Source organism: Lepidochelys olivacea (assembly GCF_965140295.1).
Source record: "Lepidochelys olivacea isolate rLepOli2 genome assembly, chromosome: 8".
NCBI classification, from domain to species: Eukaryota; Metazoa; Chordata; order Testudines; family Cheloniidae; genus Lepidochelys; species Lepidochelys olivacea.
The window spans coordinates 22,375,711-22,400,110 of NC_140418.1; the positions used below are offsets into that span (position 1 = coordinate 22,375,711).

At 50.0% G+C, this 24,400-nt stretch overlaps 1 protein-coding gene across 1 annotated transcript in view; it reads left to right on the plus strand.

The window, feature by feature from the left end:
• Positions 1–24,400, plus strand: part of PPARGC1B (PPARG coactivator 1 beta) — a 95,498-nt gene that overhangs the window by 63,708 nt on the left and 7,390 nt on the right. The window contains exons 3-11 of the mRNA XM_084636528.1: positions 5,964–6,176; positions 8,232–8,348; positions 12,424–13,606; positions 14,617–14,653; positions 15,347–15,411; positions 16,472–17,264; positions 18,685–18,760; positions 19,556–19,677; positions 20,081–20,232. Of these exons, the coding sequence (XP_084492654.1) occupies positions 5,964–6,176; positions 8,232–8,348; positions 12,424–13,606; positions 14,617–14,653; positions 15,347–15,411; positions 16,472–17,264; positions 18,685–18,760; positions 19,556–19,677; positions 20,081–20,232 (2,758 nt within the window). The remainder of the gene's footprint in view (positions 1–5,963; positions 6,177–8,231; positions 8,349–12,423; positions 13,607–14,616; positions 14,654–15,346; positions 15,412–16,471; positions 17,265–18,684; positions 18,761–19,555; positions 19,678–20,080; positions 20,233–24,400) is intronic.

The window sequence follows — 24,400 nt, forward strand, 5'->3', positions numbered from 1 at the left end:
GGAAGCCGCCTCTGGGAAGGGGGAGGGAATGCTGTGTTGTCCCCTAGCCTAGCCATTGAAGAGCTGTAAAGACTGAGCGATCTGGGGTTAGTCTGTCCTGGCTATTCACTATGGACCCTATCCAGGTCCCACTGATGTCAGTGGAAAGCCTCCCATTTATTCCAGGGGGCTTTGGAGCAGGTTCTCTCTGAGGAGCGCAGTCACCGAGAACAGATTTCCCACTCCCCAAACTGCCCGTCCAGCCCCTGCCAGTCAAGAACAATGCAAACCGTGTTGAACTGCAGGAAGGCGGCTGTGCTGGACTGCAGCACACCCCCCCTCCCCCTTCCCCCCCCCCTCCAAACACACATTCCCCTGCAGCACGGGGAGCCAGCACAGGGCACCCAGCCCATGTGCACACACCTCACTACACGGACGCACAAAGTCACTGCCCAGTGCTGCATATCCAGCCCATTGAAGCCAAGGCAGCTGAGGTTCAGGACGGGGCCTCCTGTGGGCTTCTCCCCAGGTAACATCGCCTCATCTCCTTCCTTCTCCTAGATCAGCATGGGGAAGCAGAGGACAGGTGGCGGGATGAGGAGGGGAGGGGGTCCGGGCTATTAGTCTCTCTTCCCCAGCTGATTAGCGCTGCATTAATTGGTACTCCGTTTCTAAATGGGGCAAGCGGAGTAAGGCTATAATGAGGCGGTGGAAGAATAGAAGAGGGCTGCTGAACCAACTCTCCTGTGATGTATTATTAAAAGGAAATTACAGCGTAGTGCCTGGTGCGTCCTGTTTGATTTTAGGGCTGACAGGTTGTGCTGGGGTGGGTGGCTGCTGTGGTTCCTAAGAGGCTCAGCAGCAGCACAGAGCGGGGTGGCACAGGAATGTTAATTTCCAGCATGCAGAAGACAGCTTCCCTTTTATCTGACTCTCCAGCTTCAGCATCACCTCTGCATTCTGCGCACACGTTTATTTATAGCAGAGACTCCCTCTCAATGAATTGCGCTCTGAACAGACATGCGAGCATCATGTTCATCGCTGATCTGCATTTGGGGGGAGGCGCTCTGGATTGTCTAATGAACAAGTAGGAAGTGGCCCACTCAGGCCACTCATGGGTCACACACAGGATGTTAGTTCACCCTCTCTCCCCCACAGCACTGTCACTCCAGACTCCGCTCCACTATTGTGCAATCAGGAGGTAGCGTGGCAGTGGATGGGTGGGACACAGGGCTGGGAGTCAGGAGATGGGTTGTGCAGCCCAGCTGTGCCACTGGCTTCCTATGTGACCTTAGGCCAGCAGCTTTTCCCTGCCTCAGTCTCTCCATTTGAAACGTGGGGAAGATGAAGGGTGTTCCCCATCCAGAAGGCTTTGAGGTCTATTGTTGGGCAATGCAGTATTAGTGCTAAGCTTTATCTTTGTCCCTGTGTGTGTCTGTGCCTGTGGGTATATAAACGGGGGTTAGGTGGGTAGGCGCACCAGACTGATGGTTGTAAACAAACACCTTGCTTACAAAGTAGAGCTGGACCCAAGTCACCAAGTTTGGATCCAGAATCAGATCCAAATCCAGACTTCACTGACATTTGAGGTGCTTCTTACAGACACACAAATTCATCTCTGGATCTGATCTTCCAGTGCAAGGGGCATGCTGGTCCAGCGTCCTGCTTCTGGTCTCTCTAGTGCATATACACTAGTTTGCAATAGAAAAAACAGAGTTGGTGCTTTTAAAACAAGTCAGTGGGGTGGCCCCTTTAAGAGGCAGGGAATTTGCATGTGAGAGTCACAGAAAGCCATAGAGTCAATTGCTGGATTTAAAAAAAAAAAGAATGGATTGCTTTTGTCATCAGCACTGACATTTGCAGTGACGTGCTAAGAAAAGGTACTCAAACCTCATTCGGCAGGGCGTCTAGTAATCGACACAAGAGGTGGGAAGGAATCACAGGACTGCATGGAGTAAGGGCACTTTTTCCTGAAGCATCAGAGATAGCCACTGCTGGAGGTGGGACAAGAGACCAGCTGGCCCATTGGTTGGATCTGGTGTGTAGCTAGAGGGGGATTGCGAGCTCTTTGGACACACTGGCTGTGTCTCCCGCAGAAGCATCTGGCACCACCGCAGGCAACACCTCTAGGCACTTTAGGAGGAACATGGTGGTAGGTTACAAGTACTAACAGAATGGGGGGAAAGGCAGAAATGGGCAGCAGGTCCCCTCCCTTCTGTAAATACCTGTCTGTCTATCTAGATAGCTAAGGTACTTATATGGTCCCCATTACCAAAGTATCTGAGCGCCTCCCCAAACCCCTGAGACTTAGGGCAGGGCTATTATCTCCATTGTACAGAGGGGGAACTGAGGCACAGAGAGACTAAGGGACTTGCCCAAGGTCACCCAGGGAGTCTGTGGTTGAGCAGGGAATTAAACTTGGGGCTTCCAAGTCCTAGGCTAATGCTCTAACTGCTGGACCATCCTTCATAGAATCATAGAATATCAGGGTTGGAAGGGACCTCAGGACGTCATCTAGTTCAACCCCCTGCTCAAAGCAGGACCAATCCCCAATTAAATCATCCCAGCCAGGGCTTTGTCAAGGCTGACCTTAAAAACTTCTAAGGAAGAAGATTCCACCACCTCCCTAGGTAACGCATTCCAGTGTTTCACCACCCTCGTCGTGAAAAAGTTTTTCCTAATATCCAACCTAAACCTCCCCCACTGCAACTTGAGACCATTACTACTTGTTCTGTCATCAGCCACCACTGAGAACAGTCTAGAGCCATCCTCTTTGGAATCCCCTTTCTGGTAGTTGAAAGCAGCTATCAAATCCCCCCTCATTCTTCTCTTCCGTAGACTAAACATCCCCAGTTCCCTCAGCCTCTCCTCATAACTCATGTGTTCCAGTCCCCTAATCATTTTTGTTGCCCTCCGCTGCACTCTTTCCAATTTTTCTACATCCTTCTTGTAGTGTGGGGCCCAAAACTGGACACAGTACTCCAGATGAGGCCTCACCAATGTCGAATAGAGGGGAACGATCACATCCCTTGATCTGCTGGCAACGCACCTACTTATACATCCCAAAATGCCATTGGCCTTCTTGGCAACAAGGGCACACTGTTGACTCATATCCAGCTTCTCGTCCACTGTAACCCCTAGGTCCTTTTCTGCAGAACTGCTGCCGAGCCATTCGGTCCCTAGTCTGTAGCTGTGCATTGGATTCTTCCGTCCTAAGTGCAGGACTCTGCACTTGTTCTTGTTGAACCTCATCAGATTTCTTTTGGCCCAATCCTCCAATTTGTCTAGGTCCCTCTGTATCCTATCCCTACCCTCCAGCGTATCTACTTCTCCTCCCAGTTTAGTGTCATCTGCAAACTTGCTGAGAGTGCAATCCACACCATCCTCCAGATCATTTATGAAGATATTGAACAAAACCGGCCCCAGGACTGACCCTTGGGGCACTCCACTTGATACCGGCTGCCAACTAGACATGGAGCCATTGATCACTACCCATTGAGCCTGACAATCTAGCCAGCTTTCTATCCACCTTATAGTCCATTCATCCAGCCCATACTTCTTTAACTTGCTGGCAAGAATACTGAATACATGTCAGTGTCACAGCTTCCTCTTGTAGCTGTGGCCTTGACATGCCCCATCGCCTCTGGACTGGCAAGGAAATGTCCCCTTTCCCCTAGGTGATGGTCGCACACAGAGAGAAGCCTTGACTCTTCTTCTGCCACTTAGCGACGGGCCTATATTGGAGTCCAGCTCATTGGTGCCTGTAAGCAGCCAGTTGTGGATCTTGGCACTGGTTACATTTTTTGGAGACTTTTAAAAAGCCCCAATATTTCTGAACTGAACCAGAACAGTGCTAACGTTCTGGCCTTTAAACTGCGCTTCTGCTGTGCTTGAAAAGGCTCCAGTGCAGCTGACAGGCCTTCATCACGAGATGCATATTTTCCACTGAACTTCCTGGGGAAAAGATAAACAGAACAGAAATATAAGAGACAGGCCCGTTAGCAGTGAGCAGGACACAGTGAAATGTATCCCACTGAACTTCTATGCACAGCAGCCCAAAATGGAGCATCCTGGTGCCTTTTTCCTGGGTCTTGGTGTAGAAACTTCTAACAGGGTTAGCGGATTGAAGAAAAGAGTGTTTTAATTCTCGTTAGCAGGTGCTAATGTACATTTGGGCCTCATTGTAGACCCAGATTTATCCCTGTGCTACATGCAGAGCTGCAGTTATCCTACTTATTACTGCCAGTTATTTATATCAGGAATGCTACAGTAAATAATCCCATGGAAATGAATCCTCCTGAAGAAGTAAATCCGGGTCACTGCACTTATTCCTTTTCTTATGTCCAGCATTCTAAGGTTTTGCCCCAATTTTGGCCTTTGGCAATATGGTTGAAATGATGGTAGTTACAACAGGGCAGGGGCCTCAGCAGAGCTGTGTGGGGAGTCCAGACTGGAATAGTTGGGGGTCAAGGCTGTAGGTTGGGATTGAGGTGCATCAGCGGAGTGGAGTGTGGGAGTTCAGGTCTGGAATAGCAGGTCAGGACTAAGGTGTCTCAGCAGAGCTGTGGTGGAAAAGTCTGCGGCCCTATCAGGTCTCTTGTGCAGATCAGGTCAGAGTTTAATAGGCTTGCCCTCTTCGTTTCCCTAGAGCCAATGACAGCATCTTTCTCTTCAAAATATCTGCATGCAGCGTGACACAGTGTCATGACATGTGACAGTACAGCCTCAAGTCAATCCCGGTATTACCACCCCCAGGCATTCAGAAATCATGAGGCAGGAGCCAAAAGCATGAGAGTGGCTTAAAAATCTTGAGTTTACAAAATAATAATACATATTGGGTTCTTTCTCCTTGCTTTCTGATTTCTGAGCCTTTAGCATTCATGCCAGTCTCATTTTCAACCTTTTCCTACAACCGCAAAGGCTAGAAACTGCCTTAGTTTTCATTAAAAGCTGAGAGACTGATTCCACTCATCGGGGCTTTAAGAATTAAACAGTGCTTACCAAAAAGGCCAGCAGTGGCAATGCTGCCATCATGCAAGTGCCATTCCTGCGCTCCCCCGGATCCGAGGGGAGGGGGTCACAGACTCCCTTCCATTGCACAACCCTGAGCCTAAGCCCTCCCCATACCCTTCTCGCATTTTGCTGTGTGCTCCTCCTCCCCACCCCTCTTAGCTCCGGTGCTGGTCGGAAGCAAGAGAGCGAGTCAGGTGGAAATTGTGGTCACAGTTTCATGCCAGCTGCCCACAAATTGAGGAAAGAACAAATCACTGTGTGTCCTTCTCTGTTTTCAGAGTGTCTAAAATACACCCAAAACGGGAAGGGTGGAAGTTAGTTGGAGAGGAAGCTGCTCAGCAGCTGCTGATTTAAAGGGGGGATTGAGTTGGGCGGTGGGTTTTTTTGTAAAGACACTTGTGCAAGTTTGATTCGGAAGGATACAGCCAAGCTCTTGCAACTTAAACCGCACCCCCCCACCCCCAGTAGAGAAATAATATGCCTGTTCAGAGATGTGCAGTGAATCCAGAAAGAATGCATCAGTCTGTTCAAGGAGTGAGCTTTCCGTGCACCAAGCCCAAGTAAATTAATTTAACAGCATTCACTTGGAAGTGAGTGTTCACTGATGGTTGAGTAGGCCAGGATCTCTCAAACTGGCTACTGTAGGGCACCTACACTTGGAGCTGCTGAGGCCAGCCGTGGCAACTTGCTGGGAATCGGAAGGGCACCATAAATTGGCATAAAATGGACCAGATTCCAGCCGCTCTTGGGCCTGATTCTGCTTGCACCCTGGGGTAAATCGGGAGCAGTCTTGCTGAAGTCAGTGGAGTAGGACAGATGCAAACCTGGCATCAGCGCGGGAAGAATGAGACCCCTTTAAATAATATGGTGGGGCAGCTTGTGGGAGCTGTAGTTATGCCCCCTCGAGGTAGCCTGTAATGGAAATGTCTGCTGGCTCTCACTGCTGCGTGCAAATCTCTCTTGCTTTTCAGATAATAGACAGTGAGAATGAAGCACTGCTGGCGGCCCTCACCGAAACACTGGATGAAATACAGGAAGATGACATTGGCCTGGCTGCCTTCCGCACTATGGAAGAAAGGGATGTGCCCAACCACACCTGTGCCTCGCCAGCCCCTTCCCCCAAACCAGTCGCCCCCACCCCGGGGGGGCCACCTTTGGCCCCTGAGGTTGATGAGCTGTCTCTAGTAAGAACCCACTTCCTACTGTTTAAGGTGGATTTGGATGAGCCTCTGATAAGCCGGCTGCATGGGTATGATAGGAAGCAAAGGTCTGAATCTTTTCATTATAGGCTTAAAACTCTTAACCGTCGATACAAAGCATATACCTGTATTGTATACGTATACATGTGCCGTGCCATCACTGTCACCTCCATCACCATCCTCATGGGAACAAGCTGATTGCTGCTGTGTGCCAAGGGCAGTGGGTGTTAGCAGATGGGCATAATCCATTTTCCAGCTCCCCAAACCAGGGGGGATTTGGACTGGGGCCTCACTTCATGTGAACCCCACCACGGTTGGGCTAACGGGATCTCATTGTGGCTCATTCCTACCTCCACTCCATCCCAGAGCTCCCCATCATTCCACTGCATCCCAGTAGAGCACCTGGGAGCAGTACCCAGCCATTTCCCCTGATCCCCAAACCTCTATCCATAGCCTGATATTTCTCCCTCCCTTTCAGGGTGTGGGCTGAAGACGCCTGCCCTAAAGGAGGCCTCTCTGTGGCTTTGTGAGGTTTCTGGCTTCCAATCCCACCTCCGAGTCTTTTCCATGAATCCTGTGCTTTGTGCTTCCACTCCTTGGAACCCAGCTTCACTCACAGCTTGAGCAGGAGAGCCCTGGCATTGCTGCCAGGTGGTACAAAGCTTGCTGGGCCATATATAAGAGCATCCCTGCTGGTCTGATATAACTGAGCTGAGTCTGTAGCTCACTCACCAGCCAGAGCACTCAGTCCATGGGGGGGACCCCCTTACCTCTCTGCTGTGTAATGACGGAAAGGCATGGTTTATATAAAAGTGCATTGCGGCATCTAGTGGTGAAAGCGTGCATTTCCACTTCACACTAAAGTGCGTGTGTGGGGGTGTATATATCACACACAATGTGTATGTGTATATATAGGATGTATACGTTGCAGGGGGAGAGCACTTATACTTATTATAAATGGGAAGTGCACAATTAAGCCACTGGGCAACCCCTGTTGAAATTTCACTGCAGAACCCAACCAAGATAGCAGAAATGCTGTTGGGTGAACCTCCCACTTCAATAACCATTGTCATGGGCCTGGTCTTAAAGGGGCCCCTAAATTTGCAGGCCATCTTTGAAGACCAAGCCCTAGATATTGCACTTCTGTACATTCCCACAGAGCCTAAGCAGTCGCCTTGCTATTGATCTAAGCTTCAGGACTAGCGCTACGCGTGTGGAACATGGAATGTTTTTTAAAAAATGTTTTGGACAGAAGAATATGCTAACCCTGTGATCCGAAATGTGTATGCCATGATGCTGTGTAACCTAAGGAAATTCCAGCTCAGCTGTTGTCACCAGACCCTCTTGATGGGATTACAGTGGAATTCACATCAGAGTCACCTTGGGGGAGATCACCAATAAATACTTGACACTTACACAGAGCTTTATACAGTTTCAAAACACTTTGCAAGCTGATTGATTAATTCAAGCCCCTTTGGATCGTTACTGCCAAATAATCCTTGCATGAGGACTCATGTGAGCTGCCCAAATCAGACGCATACATAGAACTAAAATCACCATCTGAAAAGGACAAAATTGTTTTGGTGGGTTATTTAAATGCCCCAGCAGTTTGAGTGACTATAATAGGACGTGGCATGGTGTACAATGCAGTGTGGTTTTGGGCAAGCAAATTCACCTCTTTGGGCAGCCTTTCCCCATCTTGCAAAGCTACAGGGGTGTTATGAGCAGCAATGTGTCAATGCTTGTAAAGTGTTCTGAAGACATAAAGCACTTTCACAGGCTATAACATTCTTTACCTGCAGCCAAGTTGCATGCAGAGAGGCGTGAAATTCTTTCTTTCTTGGTTCTATGACCCTTACAGCTGACATCCCCAGCCTGAGCCAAGAGCAGATGCAGGCACACCAATGGTTTGTGGCTCTTGGCTTCAGTGACTGGATATCACTGAACCCCCCTCACATGTGTGCAGTAGAGGTTAGCACGCGATCGATCGCTGTTCGCGCTGAAATTCCCATTCTTTTTCTCAACACTTCTCTTTTTTAGCTGAAGAAGTTGCTTCTTTCTCCGTCCCACATGCCTCCAAGCTGTGAGGCTCAGAGAGAAGGGAGAGCACGACGCCAGGGGCCCCCAAAATCCAGACCCCAGCGACCCTGCACAAAGGTATTTCCCATCCCAGCTGCCATGGCCCTGTCCCAGCAGGGAATGCTAGGGATGCCCCCGCCTGCCCATCTCCTCATCACCCAATCTCAAGACTGGCATTCAGAAAACAAGCCAGCCAAATGATGGTTCCATGGAGGGATAAATAACCTCTGAGTGAAGCTACTGGGGGATAATGAGCCCTGGGGATGAAGCTGGTGGAAAACACACTTGGTCTAAGAGTGTCACGATCTGAAGGGGAAGGGAAAGTGCTGTGCATGGGGAAATAGTCTGTCTCAGTGTGGTCTGTCTAACCCCGAAAGGGTTCTGGAGAGACCCTAACTACCCTTTCTGTGCATTTGGGGCAGCTTGTTTGCAGCGGGGCTGAGGGTGAAAGCCTCTCACAGTTTCCCTGAGGTCAGTTCTTTGGAGTTCTGATTTATAAAATCCCCCCTCCTTCCCAATAAATTATAGTAGAATTTGCTCTTGGTTGAGTTGACTTATCCTGGGGAGAGCTGCAATCAAAATTGCAGAGCCCAAACCAATCATTCAAGCTAATCCCCTGAAATTCAACACCAGCCACCATCAAAGTTTTTCCATTTGGATAATGGAAATTGTGTAGTGCATTAGATAGGTGGACTTAGATTGCCTGGGAAAGGTAGAAAAATTTCTGCCAGTGAATTGTTCCATATCAGCTGCAATGTGGGAAGGACTGTTGTAAAAAGAAAGAGCTGGTGTTGTCACGGACCCCAGCTACAGCGATCAGCTGTGTCTGACGGAATCCATGTAACCTGCCTATCTAGCGGATCTCTCTAATAGGTTTCCATCGTACCTGCACTATTTTCTGCCACATAAACTGAAGGGTGAGAACTGACTCTGCTCAGAGGCCCAAGAAGAGCAACCACAGCATTTGAATGTGTTACCGGGGCTCAGAGAGACGAGGTGCGTGAGGTAATCTCTTTTATCAGTCTAACTTCTGTTGGTGAGAGAGACGAGCTTTCGAGCTATGCAGAGCTCTTCCTCCCTGTAGCTTGAAAGCTCGTTTCTCTCACCAAGAGAAGTTGATCCAATAAAAGATATTACCTGATATTATCCCACCGTGTCTGTCTAATATCCTGGGGCTGACACAGCTACACCACCACGGCAGACACAGTTGGGCTGGTTGGATTGAGTCGGTGACGAGAGATGCTAGTCACTCCTCTGGAGTCAAGTGAGTGCTTTAGGGCTTCAGCTGCCATGCTAGCCCTGCTGCAGGGTGAAGGAGATGCAGAGAGCCTGAATGGTGCAGGAAGGAGGCTCTGTATCCCAGTGCCTTTCTCCTCTAGGTAGCTGGTGCAAACTCAGCCCAGGTCAGTTGTAACTAAAAGCCAGTTCCATCTGCCGGCTCTTGGGCAGCTTGAATGAAACAAATTTTGGAGCGGGATGCTCAGTCTGTTCAGACCAGAGAGACCACCATGTCAGTGATGGGCAGCTCGACAACAAAGTCAAGCATGGAAGGGCTATGAAGATGGAGCTCCCTCATTCAGAGAGGCGCTCTTAGAAGGCTGAGGTTTGCCCTGCATCTGACTAGATATGACATTCCAGGGTGCAGTCCAGACCAGAGAGGGGCTGTGCTAAACTGCAGATTTGCCTGGTCTCCTGGCTGTCTCAAGACTTTATATGTAAATTGAGATAGGCACACATTCCTTTGTTTAAGATAGGCCTGCTTGACAAGTTTTGCCTAATCAGGACTACGTGAGTTTGAACATGTGCCACTGTCAGCATTCAGGGGGAACTCATAACTTTGCATATAATTGCTACACACATTTCACCATGATATTACTGACCAGCAAGTTACTAGTTTTCAAATGATACCTTACAAGGCATATTTTGTACAAAGACTATTACAGTAGTAAGAAAAGGAGTACTTATGGCACCTTAGAGACTAACCAATTTATTTGAGCATAAGCTTTCGTGAGCTACAGCTCACTTCATCGGATGCATACTGTGGAAAGTACAGAAGATCTTTTTATACACACAAACCATGAAAAAATGGGTGTTTACCACTACAAACGGTTTTCTCTCCACCCCACTCTCCTGCTGGTAATAGCTTATCTAAAGTGATCACTCTCCTTACAATGTGTATAATAATCAAGGTGGGCCATTTCCAGCACAAATCCAGGGTTTAACAAGAACATCTTGGGGGAAAGAGGGGGGAGGAAAAAACAAGGGGAAATAGGTTACCTTGCATAATGACTTAGCCACTCCCAGTCTCTATTCAAGCCTAAGTTAATTGTATCCAATTTGCAAATGAATTCCAATTCAGCAGTCTCTCGCTGGAGTCTGGTTTTGAAGTTTTTCTGTTGTAATATTGCAACTTTCATGTCTGTAATCGAGTGACCAGAGAGATTGAAGTGTTCTCTGACTGGTTTATGAATGTTATAATTCTTGCCATCTGATTTGTGTCCATTTATTCTTTTACGTAGAGACTGTCCGGTTTGACCAATATAGTGTGCAGGTGTGAATACAGGGGTGCATTCCATCGCATTAAGCCACCCCAGTTCTCTGGCTAACGAAAAGCCTGTGGTTTACAAGATGGGAAGGCTAGCACCATTGACCATGATGAATTGGGATCAAGGCCCTATGGGCGTGTCTGCACTGCAGCTGGGAGGTGTGATTCCCAGCATGGGCAGACAGACTTGCACTAGCTCAGCTTGAGCTAGCATGGTAAAAAATTGTGGCCTGTGCCCGAGCTCAGAATCAGGGCGTTGGGTGGGCCTGGATTCAAGCAACCAGTCCAAGCTGCCACTGGTGCCGCAATGTCCACACTGCTATTTTTAGTGCACTAGTTCGAGCAGAGCTAGTGCAAGTCTGTCTGCCTGGGCTGGAAATCACACCTCTCAGCTGTAGTGTAGACATACTCTCTTAGGCCAAGTCCATTCCCTCATCCGTTCGCAGCCAGTTCTCATAATCCTCCCAGAGGCATCACTCAGAGGCTGTTCATCATCCCTGTCTGTTCCAAAGAAGGAAAGCAACCTTCATCCACTCTCCCCAAAGAGCAAAGGCTCCTTGGCGCACTGCCTTGCCCGACCCATGGTCTCAGCTCAGCAGCAGGGGCCCAGGCAGCAGATGAAGGAACCGTTGTTATGAAACGTTCACGTGTCTCCAGTGAGATATAATGAGATGTGATTCGGCCCACTCAGCTGGCTGTGATGAAGTAGACATACCTAGGGCAGAGATCTCCATAACCACCTTGAGGACACATCCCAGTAGACTACTGAGGCCGGATGCGCCTTCTTTTATTGCTAACAAACAACCCCTGAAACACTGCATTGTTTGCCAATTCTTTGCAGGGATGACTGAGCCTGCCTTAGTAACGGTGCACTTACCATGTTCGGAAGGGCCTGGGGCTGGAGAGCTGGTCTCACTAAAAATTACTCAGCCCTGGTTTAAAAGTGACCTTGTGAACCCAGGCAGAGTGGAGCCTGCCTAATGGCAGACCATGACTGGGTGTGTAAGAGGCAGAGGGGACGGGAAGCCACTGCAAATGACTGCATTTAGAGCAAGGATAATACACGGAGCGCCAAGTATCCTCAGCCCTTTCATTATCACAGGGACAGCGCAGGTTAATTGTTTACAGTTGTTCAGCATGTCCTAATAAATGTTGTATCCTGTCTAAATCTGGGAACATGGGAACTCGCTGCAGCCTCTGCAGTGGAGACTTTGCTGAGAGCCGAGGCTGGCAGTCTGTGCCATTAGGGAGGTCCTGCTGTCACTCCGTGCTAGCCTGGTTCTAAAGACGTTCAGTGAAGCAACTGCTCTGTCCATGTAACCAGGCAGTGCAAACAGCGGCTCCTCCCACCCAGGGCTCAGAAACAGGTCCTGCGCCCCAGAGAGGGCCCACTTCCTTACGCCGCTGGGTGAGAAAATGGGCCCAGGGTCTATTTCTCCCGTAGCATTGTTTAGTGAAATAACTGGACCTGGCACATGTCCCTAGTGGCTCCCACAGAGTGTATTTCTGCAGGTGGGGAGTCTTGTGATGCACTAGTTAAACAGCCTCATTTTAGGGCTTGGGGGCTGAGTCTGTTCTCATTGGGGCATCTCTCTTCTGTCTCTGAAGGTGGAGGGTCCCCGGGACAGAAAGTTGAGCTCTCTCCAGGCTCAAAGTCGGAGCTGCACAGAGCTGCACAAGCACCTCACCTCCACCACACGCTGCCCACAGACCAAAGCCACCTGGCCGCCAGACGAGCACCAAGGCAGCAGCAGCCGCTCCCCTCTGAGTCACTCTGCAAACAGTGGAGACGACAGCGACTCGAGTGAAGACTCACTGAGCTCCAGTGAGGTCCCGGTAATGCCTCGCTCCTCCAAGGATGGCACCAGTGATCAATTGGCTAGCGAGAAGGCCATGCACACAGTGGTGAAGCTTATCCGCTACATGCATACCTACTGCCTTCCTCCGAGGAAGCTGCCTCTCAGAGACCCTGCAGATGTGAAGCACCAGCCCTGTAACAGCCCCTACAAGAGAGCAAAGCCAGACTGCCCTTTGCAGATACCTCCCCTTTGCAGCCAGGAGAGCCGGACAACCTGCACCTTGCAAACAACAGCCGGCTGCAAGAAGCCTAGAGCCACATGGCCTGAGTTCTCCATCCTGAAGGAGCTACTGGCCCGGGACCTGCTGTGTGACGTGAGCAAGCCATACAGATTGGCCAAACCCGTGTATGCTTCCTTAGTCAGGCCTCATGGCTCCAGGTCTCCTGGAGCATCTGCTCAGGAGGCTGAGGGCTCTCCTGGGAGATATCAGTCCAGAGCCAAAATGCCTCTGGAGAAAACAGAGCTAAGGCAAAGCCCCAAGGCCGAGTCCGAAGCCAAGAGAGAGACCAGCAGCCCAGAGGATGCCACTAGGAACCATGTGGCTCACCCAGCCCAGCAAACCTCAGGGAAAGTGGGACGGAAGCAGGAGAGCACTATTTATGCTGTCCGGCGCTCCAAGAGACTCAACCCTGAGCTCGGCCACTGGCTGTCATTTCTTGATGAGCCTCCCCCAGAGCCACTTGTCCCCAGAGAGGCAGCAGAGAGCCGGGCGAAGGATGCTCTTGCCTCTCGGGAGCCCGCATTGTGCCCAGCCCTGGAGAACTTCAATACAGAAGAGCCAGTGGCAGAGGTGGAGGTGGGCGGTACAGACGAGGGGGACAGCAGGTGTCAGAACCACCCAGAGACCCGGACCCCCCCACTGGGGAGCCCAGTTGAGGGGGAAGGATGTGAGGTGGATGAGAGCCAGCACTGCACCCCATTGCATGAAACAGGTAAGGAATAGAGAGAGTACAGGGGCCTAGAAGTGAATTAACCCCAGCATTGACCTGGCATTGCCAGAACTAATGCTCAAAGGTACTCCTGCTGACTCTGTTCTTCCCAGGCTGTCAACGCATGAGGGGCTTAGCACAGGCTGAGCTGGTCTGTGGTGTTCTAAGCAGTAGCCCTGCATGTCAGACCCTGTGCGCTCGCTGGGCGGTGCTGCTGCCTGGCTGACGTAGGAAGCATTTGTGCATGTGCCCATGAATGGCCGTGCACTGCAGACCCCAGAGCCAATGGGGCAAACACCAAACTTCTCCAGTGCTGTTGGGTTTTCTCTGTGCAACTTGTGGGGTGCATAGTCCAGTGGGCAGGGCGTGGGCTGAGAGACCAGCTCTGCTATTGGATCACTGTGCCCTTGGGCAAGCTGTTTCCCCTCTCTGTGCCTCAGTTTCTCCATCTTTAAAATGGGGTAGGGATACAGATCCTCCTTTGTGAAGGACGTTGAGATCTATGGCTGAGATCTGTGGCAAAATAAGTGTCAAGTAGTATGTGTTCATCAAAAGGCACTGTCTACTGGGTGAATCACTGCAAAACCACCCGTGAAGGATCTCCCCTATTTTGAGGATGAGGATATTTCTCATCCTATAGAATACTTCCCCTCCAGCTGCGGAGCGGGCCGGAGCTCCCCCTGGAGCCCCTTGTAATACTATTAATTATTAGCAGCACCTTAGCATGTGCATGTTGAAAGCGCTGTACAAATGTTATGTGATTAACCCTCACAACGCAGGCAGATATTATCCTGTTTGGTAGATGGGGAAACCAAATCACAGAGAGGCAAAGTCACTTGCCTAGTCACAGCAAGCCGTGGCCAAACTAGGTCTAGAATTCAGAGCTCCTGGTGCCCAAGCCCTCACCTAATCTGCTAGCCCACGCTGCCTCCTCTTTCTGGGTGTGATGCAATCAATCAGTCTGAAGGGAATGCAGCCTGTTCGGTAATTCTGCTTCTCTCCGTGTCTTTCAGAAACACCCACGTGTCTCACGCTGTCCTTGGCACAAACGTAAGTGTAAAATAAAATACCAGCAATTTAAACTGAACCCGGTGGCAGTCTGGGCCAGCATGACTGCCAGGTGGCCTATAGTTTTGCCTGGATGGACACTCATTTTAAATTTCAAAGTTAAAACAGCCAGCCAGGCAAAACTTCAGGACTTTTACCAGTCAGACGAAGACGAGGTGCAGCAGGGAGGAGACATTTGACTAGCTGTGGCTTGTGTTTGAAGCATAGTGTCTTGGACTGGGATCCTAAATGCAAGTGATAGCATAGCTCCAGGCCCTCAAATTCAGGGTAGGTTATGCTTATGGATTTCTCTGCTGAAGTGCCATATGCTGGAGAGAAGATAGGGGGGTACTTCTCTGACTCCTTTCCCTGAAAATAAGGACTTGGAGCTCTGGCTGTGAGGGATACATTTCTGCTGGAGTGTCTCTCTAGCTGTTTGTTCCTCTGTCTCAGCTGGGAGGGAAAATGGAAAAGCTTCAGAGGCTTGGATTTTGGGGCCCCCTCCCCCCATCATGTACTATCCGTGGTGCCACAGAGAGTTGGAGAGGGACACAGTAGGCATCCTGTATAGGTGACATCTCCTCTTCCTGTTCCCCCTTTGGTCGTGGTCTCTGTGCTGCTCTTTCAGCAGTACTCTCAGTCTCTGATGTTCATATAAACACCACCCAGATCCTCTAATGTTCTTCTCCTCTCCAGTGATCCTACGTTTGGGAAGAGGAACTTTGAGCAGGTGCTGACTGTAGAGCTGTGTGGGACTGCCGGTAAGCCACTCATGTAAAGTGCTCCCTTCCTCTGTTGTTGGGATTCTCTCTGTGTACATTGGAAGGTGAGGGGAAACAATACCAAAAATTCAGTGTGAAGTAGTCTAGCGCTAACCGCTTCTAGATATGGTGGGGTGGTGGTAATCTGAAGAATTATTTAAACAGTGTAAATATAATGGATTTTAGTAATAAAAACCTACATTTCTGTAGTGCCTTTCATCTGAAAGGACACCTCAGCACTTTAAAGCTACTTATTTAAGCAATTCAGATACCACTGAAATGCATCCACCTCTGGGGTGGAACATAGCAGCTGTTCAATGGTGCATAGCAACACTGCACAACAGATCCATCCAGGAAGTGAGAAGGAATCCTGTATGAACTGAAACTATGGAAAATACAAGGAGCCAGATTGTACATTCTCCTCTTGAATTTGGTCAGAATCCCAAGGATAAAGTTAACTGTTAATGGGAGCATTTCCATTGACTTTAGTAGGGGTTGGATTAGGCCTCAAATCCTTGCTTTTCCAAAAATTGGTATAGGATTGACAAAGACTATGGGAACTGGGCTCACGACTGGTCTGCTGTTGAGGGCATTTGCCAGGGAAGTCTCCCTTCTAAGCACTGCCCAGGTCCAAATCTGCTTGGCAATCTAGATGTAATGATACGCAACAACTACAGGCTAAATGTATGATGTAACAAGCGCATGGGCTAATTTTCAGAGGTTCAGAGTGCCTGCTGACCTCCACTGTTTCATGGGTGCCCAGGTCCTCTGACAATCCAGTCAAAGGCCTTTCTCACCAATGTGTTTTGAGGAGGAGGCAGGAAGGGGATCCTGTGGGCCTCTCTATCTGCAAACCACTGTGGTGTTGCAATGACCCTCTTCTGAAGACAGGAGGCTAGTAGTAACTATCAGGGAGCCCCTCGCTACAGAGTAGAAGGTTGGTGACTCTCCGTAGAGTTACCCAGACCTAGCTCCTTTTGCCATGACCAGTCGTGGTAAGAGTGGGAAAACTCTGCTCAAAGAGTTTCACTCTTGTGGTTTGTTGTGTGGGGGGGTCTAGGTCTCACACCGCCTACCACTCCTCCGTACAAGCCTGCTGAGGAGGACCTGTATAAGCCGGACATTCCCCATGGGTCAGCAAAGGAGGAAGCCACCATCACCTCCTCCATCCCGGGGCCAAGAACCTCAGCAGTGGCAGTCGACGTGTCAGCCTCCAGGAAACTCATGAAGAAGCACCCAGAGCGAACAGAGCTTTACGCACACCTGAGCCGAGCTGCCGTGCGCCCTTCCTCCTCGGAGCAGCAGGGGGTGCTGAAGCGGCCATTTTCTCGCTCTTTTGGGGACCACGACTACTGCCAGGTGCTGAAACCCGAGGCTACGCTCCAGAGGAAAGTGCTGAAATCCTGGGAGCCCCGGAGCCACACGGAGGGTGAGCACAAGCGAAGAGTGCCAGATGCACACTATCAGGGGTCGGGCCAAGGCAGCAATGAGGGGAAGGGTGAGGTCCTGTGGAAGGAGTGCAGCAAACAGCTCAGAGACCAGGAGATCAGAGCCAGCTTAACCAAGCACTTCGGCTTCCTGGACAGTGCCCTTGAAGATGAGGACACGGCCTTCTGCAAGACCCCCGAGTATGACACTGTCTTCGAAGATAGCTGCAGTGAGAGCAGCTCCCCCGTGGAGGAGGAGGAGGAGGAGGAAGACGAAGAACATTGCGAGCGTCCATTGGAATCCAAGCTTTGTTTGCGCAGGAACCCACTTGCCAGGTCCAGTTTGCACCACTGTTCCCGGAGCAGATCCAGTTCTGGGTCTTCGTGCTGCAGGTCCAGGTCTCCAGCAAACAGACGGACATTCAGGTATAGTTGGGCAGCTGGCAGGAGGGGAAGGGTGGGACTGATGAGTCCCAGCCTGCAACCACATCTCAAGCAAAATAAGTTCTTGGGGGTTTACACTGAGGGTATAAGAGAGGCAGGTGAACAGAGCACTGGCCTGGGCTCTGCCACCAAATCCTTGTGTAACCTTGAGCAAGTCACTTCTCCATCTCCCTGGGCCTCATTTTCCCAGTCTGTCAAATGAGGATACATTTGTTTTCCTCTGTGAAGCACTGAGATGCCAGGACAAAAAGCCGGTGCTAGAGACGTGCCAAGTGATGTTCTCATGTCAGTGTGACAAACACAAGGACCCCAAAGTGAAGCTGAGGTGGTCCCCCCGACTCCTAGGGAAACATCCAAGCATTCAATCCCAAAGATCACTCAGGTGTTAAGCTTCAGGCGTCAGCCCTGACACACCGTACAGTGCAGAGTTAACACTGAACTCCTCCACAGAGCATAGGCGCCGACTCCATGGGTGCTCCAGGGCTGGAGTACCCAGGGAACAAAAATAGTGGGTGCTCAGCACCCACCAGCAGCCCTGCGGATCAGCTTCTCCCCCACAGTGCCTCCTGCCTGCCGGCGGGCTCTGGTGATCAGCTCCTCTCCCTCCCTCACAGCGCCTCCCACCCGCCACGATCAGCTGTGCAGCGGTGTGCAGTGGGGAGGAGCAGGGCTGGGGTGCGCTCAGTGGAGGGGGCAGAACGGGGATGGAGTGGGCACGGGAAGAGGCAGAGCAGGGGCAGGAAGACACGGGGCAGAGGTGGGGTCTTAGGGAAAGGGGTGGAGTGGTGGTCAAGCACCAGCTGGCAAATCGCAAAGCCAGCGCCTCTGCCACAGAGCATGGGTGTGCAGAGCACCTAGTCTGCGCATGGCATACACTGCATATCAATCCCAGGCCCTTCCAACCATCCAGCCCAGCAGGGGAGAGTTCTGATGAAATCGTCTCCAGTCATTTATTTTAGTTCATTAAAAGTAAGTGATAATACACCAGTGGCTGCTTGGCACTGGTCAGTCAGGCAATGCTTGACCTGTCGGAGGGTGGGTTTCTCTGGTGGTACAAGGAGGAGAATTGGGGAGGAGCCAGGAGCTCCTTGAGAAGGGGAGAGCTACAAGGAGATAGGGAGCCACATCAAGTATCTGTAAAGAATGATTTCCCTTGCGGCTTAAGTCCCGGAACCAGGCCTAAAGCGGTTTGGTTTGGGAAGCCAGGCTCTTCTCTGGAGGATCCACACCTGGCATCAGGGGAGCCTACTCACCAGGAGTCTCTTGGGTTAGAGATTTTTTAAAAGCTTGTGCCAGACATGGCAACTTGATTGTGCCTCCGCTTCCTTTTGACTGCCAAAGCTCCCCCTGCAGGATCCCTTGCTCCGCACTGAACTCCTCTCTCGTGCTTGCTTACAAACAGATGTGAATACAGCGAGCAATGTCAAGGGGGAAACGCGAGCTGGGACCAGATTGAGAAGAGACGCGACAAGGCCATTGTAAGTGCCCTGCAGGCTCCACGGGGGTTCTGTGCTGAACGAGGTGGGAGCAGATGGTTTCATCCTGCTGAAGCCCGTTTAAATCTTGGGACAAAGCAATTTGCAGCCCCTCAATTCATCTCCCACTCCAGAAAGGAGATGGTGGAGTGTATTGGCCCTGGCTGTGGCATTCCTGGGGGTGGGGCCAATTTTAAACAAGGGCGTGGGGAAAAGATAAAGAGCAAGCTATTGACGCTGGCAATATTCAGAATCCCTGGCACTGGAGGAATTCAGAGCACCCTACATCCACTGCACTCGGAATTAGCAATTAGAGCTGGGAATTCGGGGAATACTTGGAATTGCTAAGAGATTATGGAGCTGAGCCTCACTGCATATAAAAAGCAACAGATATACATAGAAAGCCTGTGTGTGTAGTGGTAGTACTTTATTGGTCTTCTGTGTTGCCTTGTACACCCCCATACATCTCTGGCATTTTTAGCTCAGCACAAGCTGAGTTCCACAGACAGGAATTCTCAGTAACGTTCTCACAGTTACACTTCCACAAGGAAAACGCTGCAAAAGCTGAAAGGATGCAGTAGAAGGATAAAGGAAAGAAAATGTGCATGAAAAGAACTCAGCTGTTTGAGGTTGCTCAGAGAGCTGTTTGCGGAGGGGGGCTGGATCTTTGTTTTGCTTGTGCTCAGAGACTTGGGGGCATCGCCCAGCAGTGGGATTCCCCAATGGGTAATGCCAGGGGAGCAGCAGGGAGGCCTGGTAAGAGGGCAGGCCTGAGCTGCATTGGTTGTGCTTGTACAGGGTGAAGGCCGGGTGGTGTACATCAGAAACCTCTCCAGCAGCATGAGCTCCAGTGAACTGAAGAAACGCTTCGAAGTGTTTGGGGAGATCGTCGAGTGTCGGGTTCTGACCAGGAATAACAGGTGTGTTGAGCGTGAGCTCAGGCCCACACCTGGCAAAGCAATGGGAATTCTCATAGGGCTTTTCGGACATAGGACATGTGCTGGCTAACTCATTCTCATCTTTTAATGGGATGAATGGGGATGGCCTTAAAACAACACAGTCCGCTGGTGTACATCGCATCCCAGGGCTCACAAGGTTCAGAGGAGCTGTCTGTAAATTCCCCCTTGGGCCAAGGTGGGTGTGGGAGGCCTGTAGAACTGTTAAGATACCACAGGTGCAAGCGAGATGCACTGTACAATTCCTGCATGTGCCCTCCGTAAACCAAGCTACACGGTATGTGGCTCTCAGTCTCTTAGGAGATAAGGCTCATCAGATCCCTCTCCCTGGTCAGTCACCTCTTGATTCCTCTCTTTGGCTGCTCAGGGGGGATAAATACGGCTTCATCACCTACCGGTGTTCGGAACACGCCGCCTTATCGCTGAAGAACGGCGCCTCGCTGAGGAAGAGGAACGAGCCCTCATTCCAGCTGAGCTATGGTGGCCTTGGCAACTTGTGGACCAGATACACTGACTTGGGTGAGAAAGCAGGCGGGCCCCACTGGTGGCCAGGCTCTCATTTCCTTACGGCAGGGGGAGTTTTATGGCCCTCTGTGAACGCTGAGGCCCAAACCTCTCAATGGGGCGCTGCAGCTCTTCAGCTCAGTGTCCCCTGGTGAAGTCACGTGGGAGGCACCTGCCTTGTCCATTAAACCCTCATGGGTCTGGATTCTTCTTGACTGGGAGTTTCATTTAGTAATGTGCCACGGGGGATCATTTAATCGCCACAGCTTGGAGGTGCAGCAGCGCTGGGAAATCTCTGAACATCAGGGAGCACAAGGGAAAGTGTAGCAGCAGAGCTGCAAGGCATGCCTTTCCCAGGCTAGCTGGGGGGAAGCATTTAGTCTTCAGAGTGGAGGAAAAAACAAGGTTCCCCATAGCCCACACTCCAGCTGCTCCTGCTGAGTGCTGCAGAACTGCAGGCCAGTCCATGGCAGCCAGCAGGAAAATGTCAGGAATAGATAGACACATACGCCTGTGGAAAGGGCTTTCCCTGGGAGCTGCTTTGTGAAGAGTGGCCACATTATCCTGGCATAACTGTAATAGCACATTGCATTTTCCAACTCATTTCATCCTGGGACCGCAAACCACTTTACAGACATTAATTAAAGCCTCACAACTCCCATGTGACATGAACAGTTATTAGCCCAGTTTCACATACTGGGAAACTGAGGCACAGAGAGGCAAAATGACCTGCCCAAGGACACAGAGTTAGTCCATAATAGAGTCAGGATCAGAAACAGGAACTACTGAGCCTTCTTCCCAGGAACTAACCAATCGATCACATATCTTTCATCAAAGTTATATGTAGCAACTGGAAACCCCCCCCCCCATCCCATGATTGCGTGATGCATCTGGCAGTGTCTGATTCAGAGGTGTTCCAGGCCAAGCATTTGTGCAGTCATATTCCACACACTTTATGTGTATGTTTAATCCAAAAAAAAAGTTGTTGAAAGACCATAAAGGTCGCAAAGCCAGTCACTCAAAAATTAGCTCAGCCCCTTGGTGTCTCTGAATTATGATACAATCTTTAATTACCTGATCACAGACTATTTTCACCACAGGATCCCTGCCTCATTCAGTGAATGAATAGTTCTTCAATATTTCTTTTTATCCTCTTCATTCAGTCTATGGGCCCCAGTCTTATTTAGTACACACCATTTGAACTCCGCATGAACACAGAATTATTAATATCCCCCTGGGCATTTCTGTGGTCCTTATCACTATAGTGGTGGAGTGCATCACAAATTTTAATGCATTCTTTTCACAGCCCCCCTGTGAGGGGAGAGGCCAGGGAGCATTGCTACGCAGGGAACTGAGGCACAGAGATTAAAGCCAAAACTATCAAAGTGGCAATGAATTAGGGCTTGAGGTGCCCAGAGCCCGATTTTTCAGAGCACGATAGAGGTCCAGAGGAGAGCTCCCCTCGACCTGAGTTGCTGCTGTGAGTGCTCAGGACTTCTGTAAATCAGATCCCAGGGTATCAAGTCCAGCCCCCAGAAAATGAGGAGCACACGGTGGCCATTGGTGAAAATACTGGTGTACGTGACTTGCTCACATCACACAGGAACTCTGTGGCAGAGGCAGGGATAGAACCCCATTCTCTAGGTCAGCATTCAGCTGCTTTAATCGTGAGACCATCCTGTCTCTTCCTTCAGTCCCCTGCCTCATCCACTGAACACATTCCAACTTCTGTACCGAGTGATGCAGGGGCCCTGTAGGCCAGAGGCTCTCAACCAGCTGGGGCTCAGGAGTCATTTGTAAATGTTGATAGCCTGTTGTGACTTAGTAAAAAAGGCCGGGGGAGAGGGCTGGGTACTGCAGCAGGTGGGAGGCTCTGGGGGGCATTGCAAAGCCCGCCCTGCATTCACTCCACAAATTTGGCCTTGCTGGCCCACCATCATCATGACGGAGAGGCAGCTGCGCCAAACCTGAGTGGCACTATGACCTGGGAGGTTGCAATGTCCAGAGCAGGTAACTGAGCCCAGCCAGCCCTACGGGACCAGAGCCTCTGGAGCGGCCACACAGCCCTTTAAAACATACTGGTGACCCAATTTTGAGTCGCGACTCATGGGTTGAGAAACCCTGCTGTAAACAACAGCCTCATTGACCCGTGACCACCGTCCGTCCTGTGAACTGAATGATGCAGGGCTCTTGTGCAAAAAATAGTATGTAATCGAAGACTATATCATAATGCATACACAGGAGTGGACTGAATTAAGGGGGCAGGGGCAACTTTAATTCTGGCATTTCCTAACTTTTGGAAGCTTGGCTTTGCAACTTCAATGTTCTTTTAATGTAGGGTGTTTGGGTTTTTTAAAGTAATCTCCTACATTGATTAAAAACTTAAAAAATTTATAAAACAAACTTCATCCTGTGGACATATTGAACCCCATATGGGTCATCAGCGAGGGCCGGAGTTTTAGATCCCCAGCACAGTCCTCCATCACTAAGGCTAATGGAGTAACTGGTAGCAGTAGAAGGCTATTAATGTCCCTCAGGGCCTGCCACTACCAGGGATGGAGACGTACTTTGCCAGTGAGTTTCACAGCTATTTGCTAGCAGCAAAGGAATGTTGAGACACAGGAATCCTGGGCTGTCCAGGTTTTATAGGAGAGTGTGTTCTAGTGGTTACAGACCCTCTGTCCTGCCCCAGCCTCTCCCGGTCCCCTCTTCTCTTATTCCACCATTTTCCCCTCTCCCATTCAAGTCAGGTGGCTTCTTCCTTCTCCTTCATGCTGCACAGGAGAGAGAGTTTCCCTTCTCTTAGTTTCAGTCGCCTGGCGCCACAGAGGAGCAATTGCTTTCTGTAGCAGCCAGGATGAGCAGTTATTGGGAAAGCCCTGTTCAGCCCTTCCATCGCTGAGCTGGAGCATTCTGGGTCAGGCCGGTTGGCACAGAGGAGCCATGACGGGACAGAGATATTCAGTGCAGATGGAATCTTCAGAGAACTTAGCTGCCAAACTCTAACCAAACTGTACTGATCATGTCTGAACTGAATTTTTTCAGAGGCTCAGACCTTGCCCAAATTTGGGCACATTTCCATAGAGATGGGGAAGGGTATGGCCCTGACACCAGGGTAACTCCCCTGTTCAAGCCCTCGCTCCAAAGCATGGAGCTGTGAGCGCTTCTTAATGAATCAGCCATAAGAATTTTTTTAACCTGAGCAAAACAGTGTATTTTTTCCTTAGTCTCATTCTCAGAAATGGCTGGACTGTTTTAGCTGAAACTTTTCAAAAAAATTTAGCTTGAGTCAGACACCCGGCATGGGAAGTTTCAGACTCAAGTTTGGCAAAGTTAGAATCAAATGGAAACAGTTTCTTATAATGGGAAGCATTGAGCAATCTTAGCTATAGGGTCTGCTACGAGTTCTGCCTACAACAGAAAACAAGTAATTGCCCAGGATTTTGATGGAGAAATCCCTCTCTTCTCTATTGAAAAGAGAGGGCTTTTCTCTGAGATGGAGGGGAAAAACACTGCACACTCCACTGCATTAGAGCTAAGAGAAAATGAGCTCATCTACTGCCAGGTTTCTTCGGGGGCTCAGTCAGGTGGGGAGTGGCTGGTCAGATTGCTGTTGGGAGTGAGAGTCACAGTATAATTTACATCTAATTAAACAGAAAACCCAAACCCACTTTTTTGAGGAGGCAGCATGGACTGATTATTTGACTAGAACCCTGGAATTCCTGAGTTCTAATCCCAGCTGCTACTACTAATTCATTGGGAGCCAGTTTGATCTAGCGGGTGGGGCAGTGGCTGGGCCTCAGAAGAGCTTGGTTCTGTTCTTGACTATGCCACTGACTTGCTGTGTGAACTTGATCAAATCACTTCACCTGTTTTCCCTCTCAACCTTTGTCTGTCCTATCTAAACTGTAAGCTTTTTGCTGCAGGAACGGTCTCTCACTATGTGTTTGTACAAATACTTAGCACAAAAGGCCCCAGTGGCTGAGGCCTAAAGGTTCTACTCTAACACATCATCATAATAATGTGAGAAAGAGCAAGTCAGAATACCACTCTGTGCCTCAGTTTCCCCATTTGTTAAATGGGGACAATTCTTGCCTTATGAGGGAGAGTGCAGATTAATTAGTCCACCCATGTGAAGTGCTTTATAAGTCTTAAGTATAATTAAGTAGCTATACTGATCTTC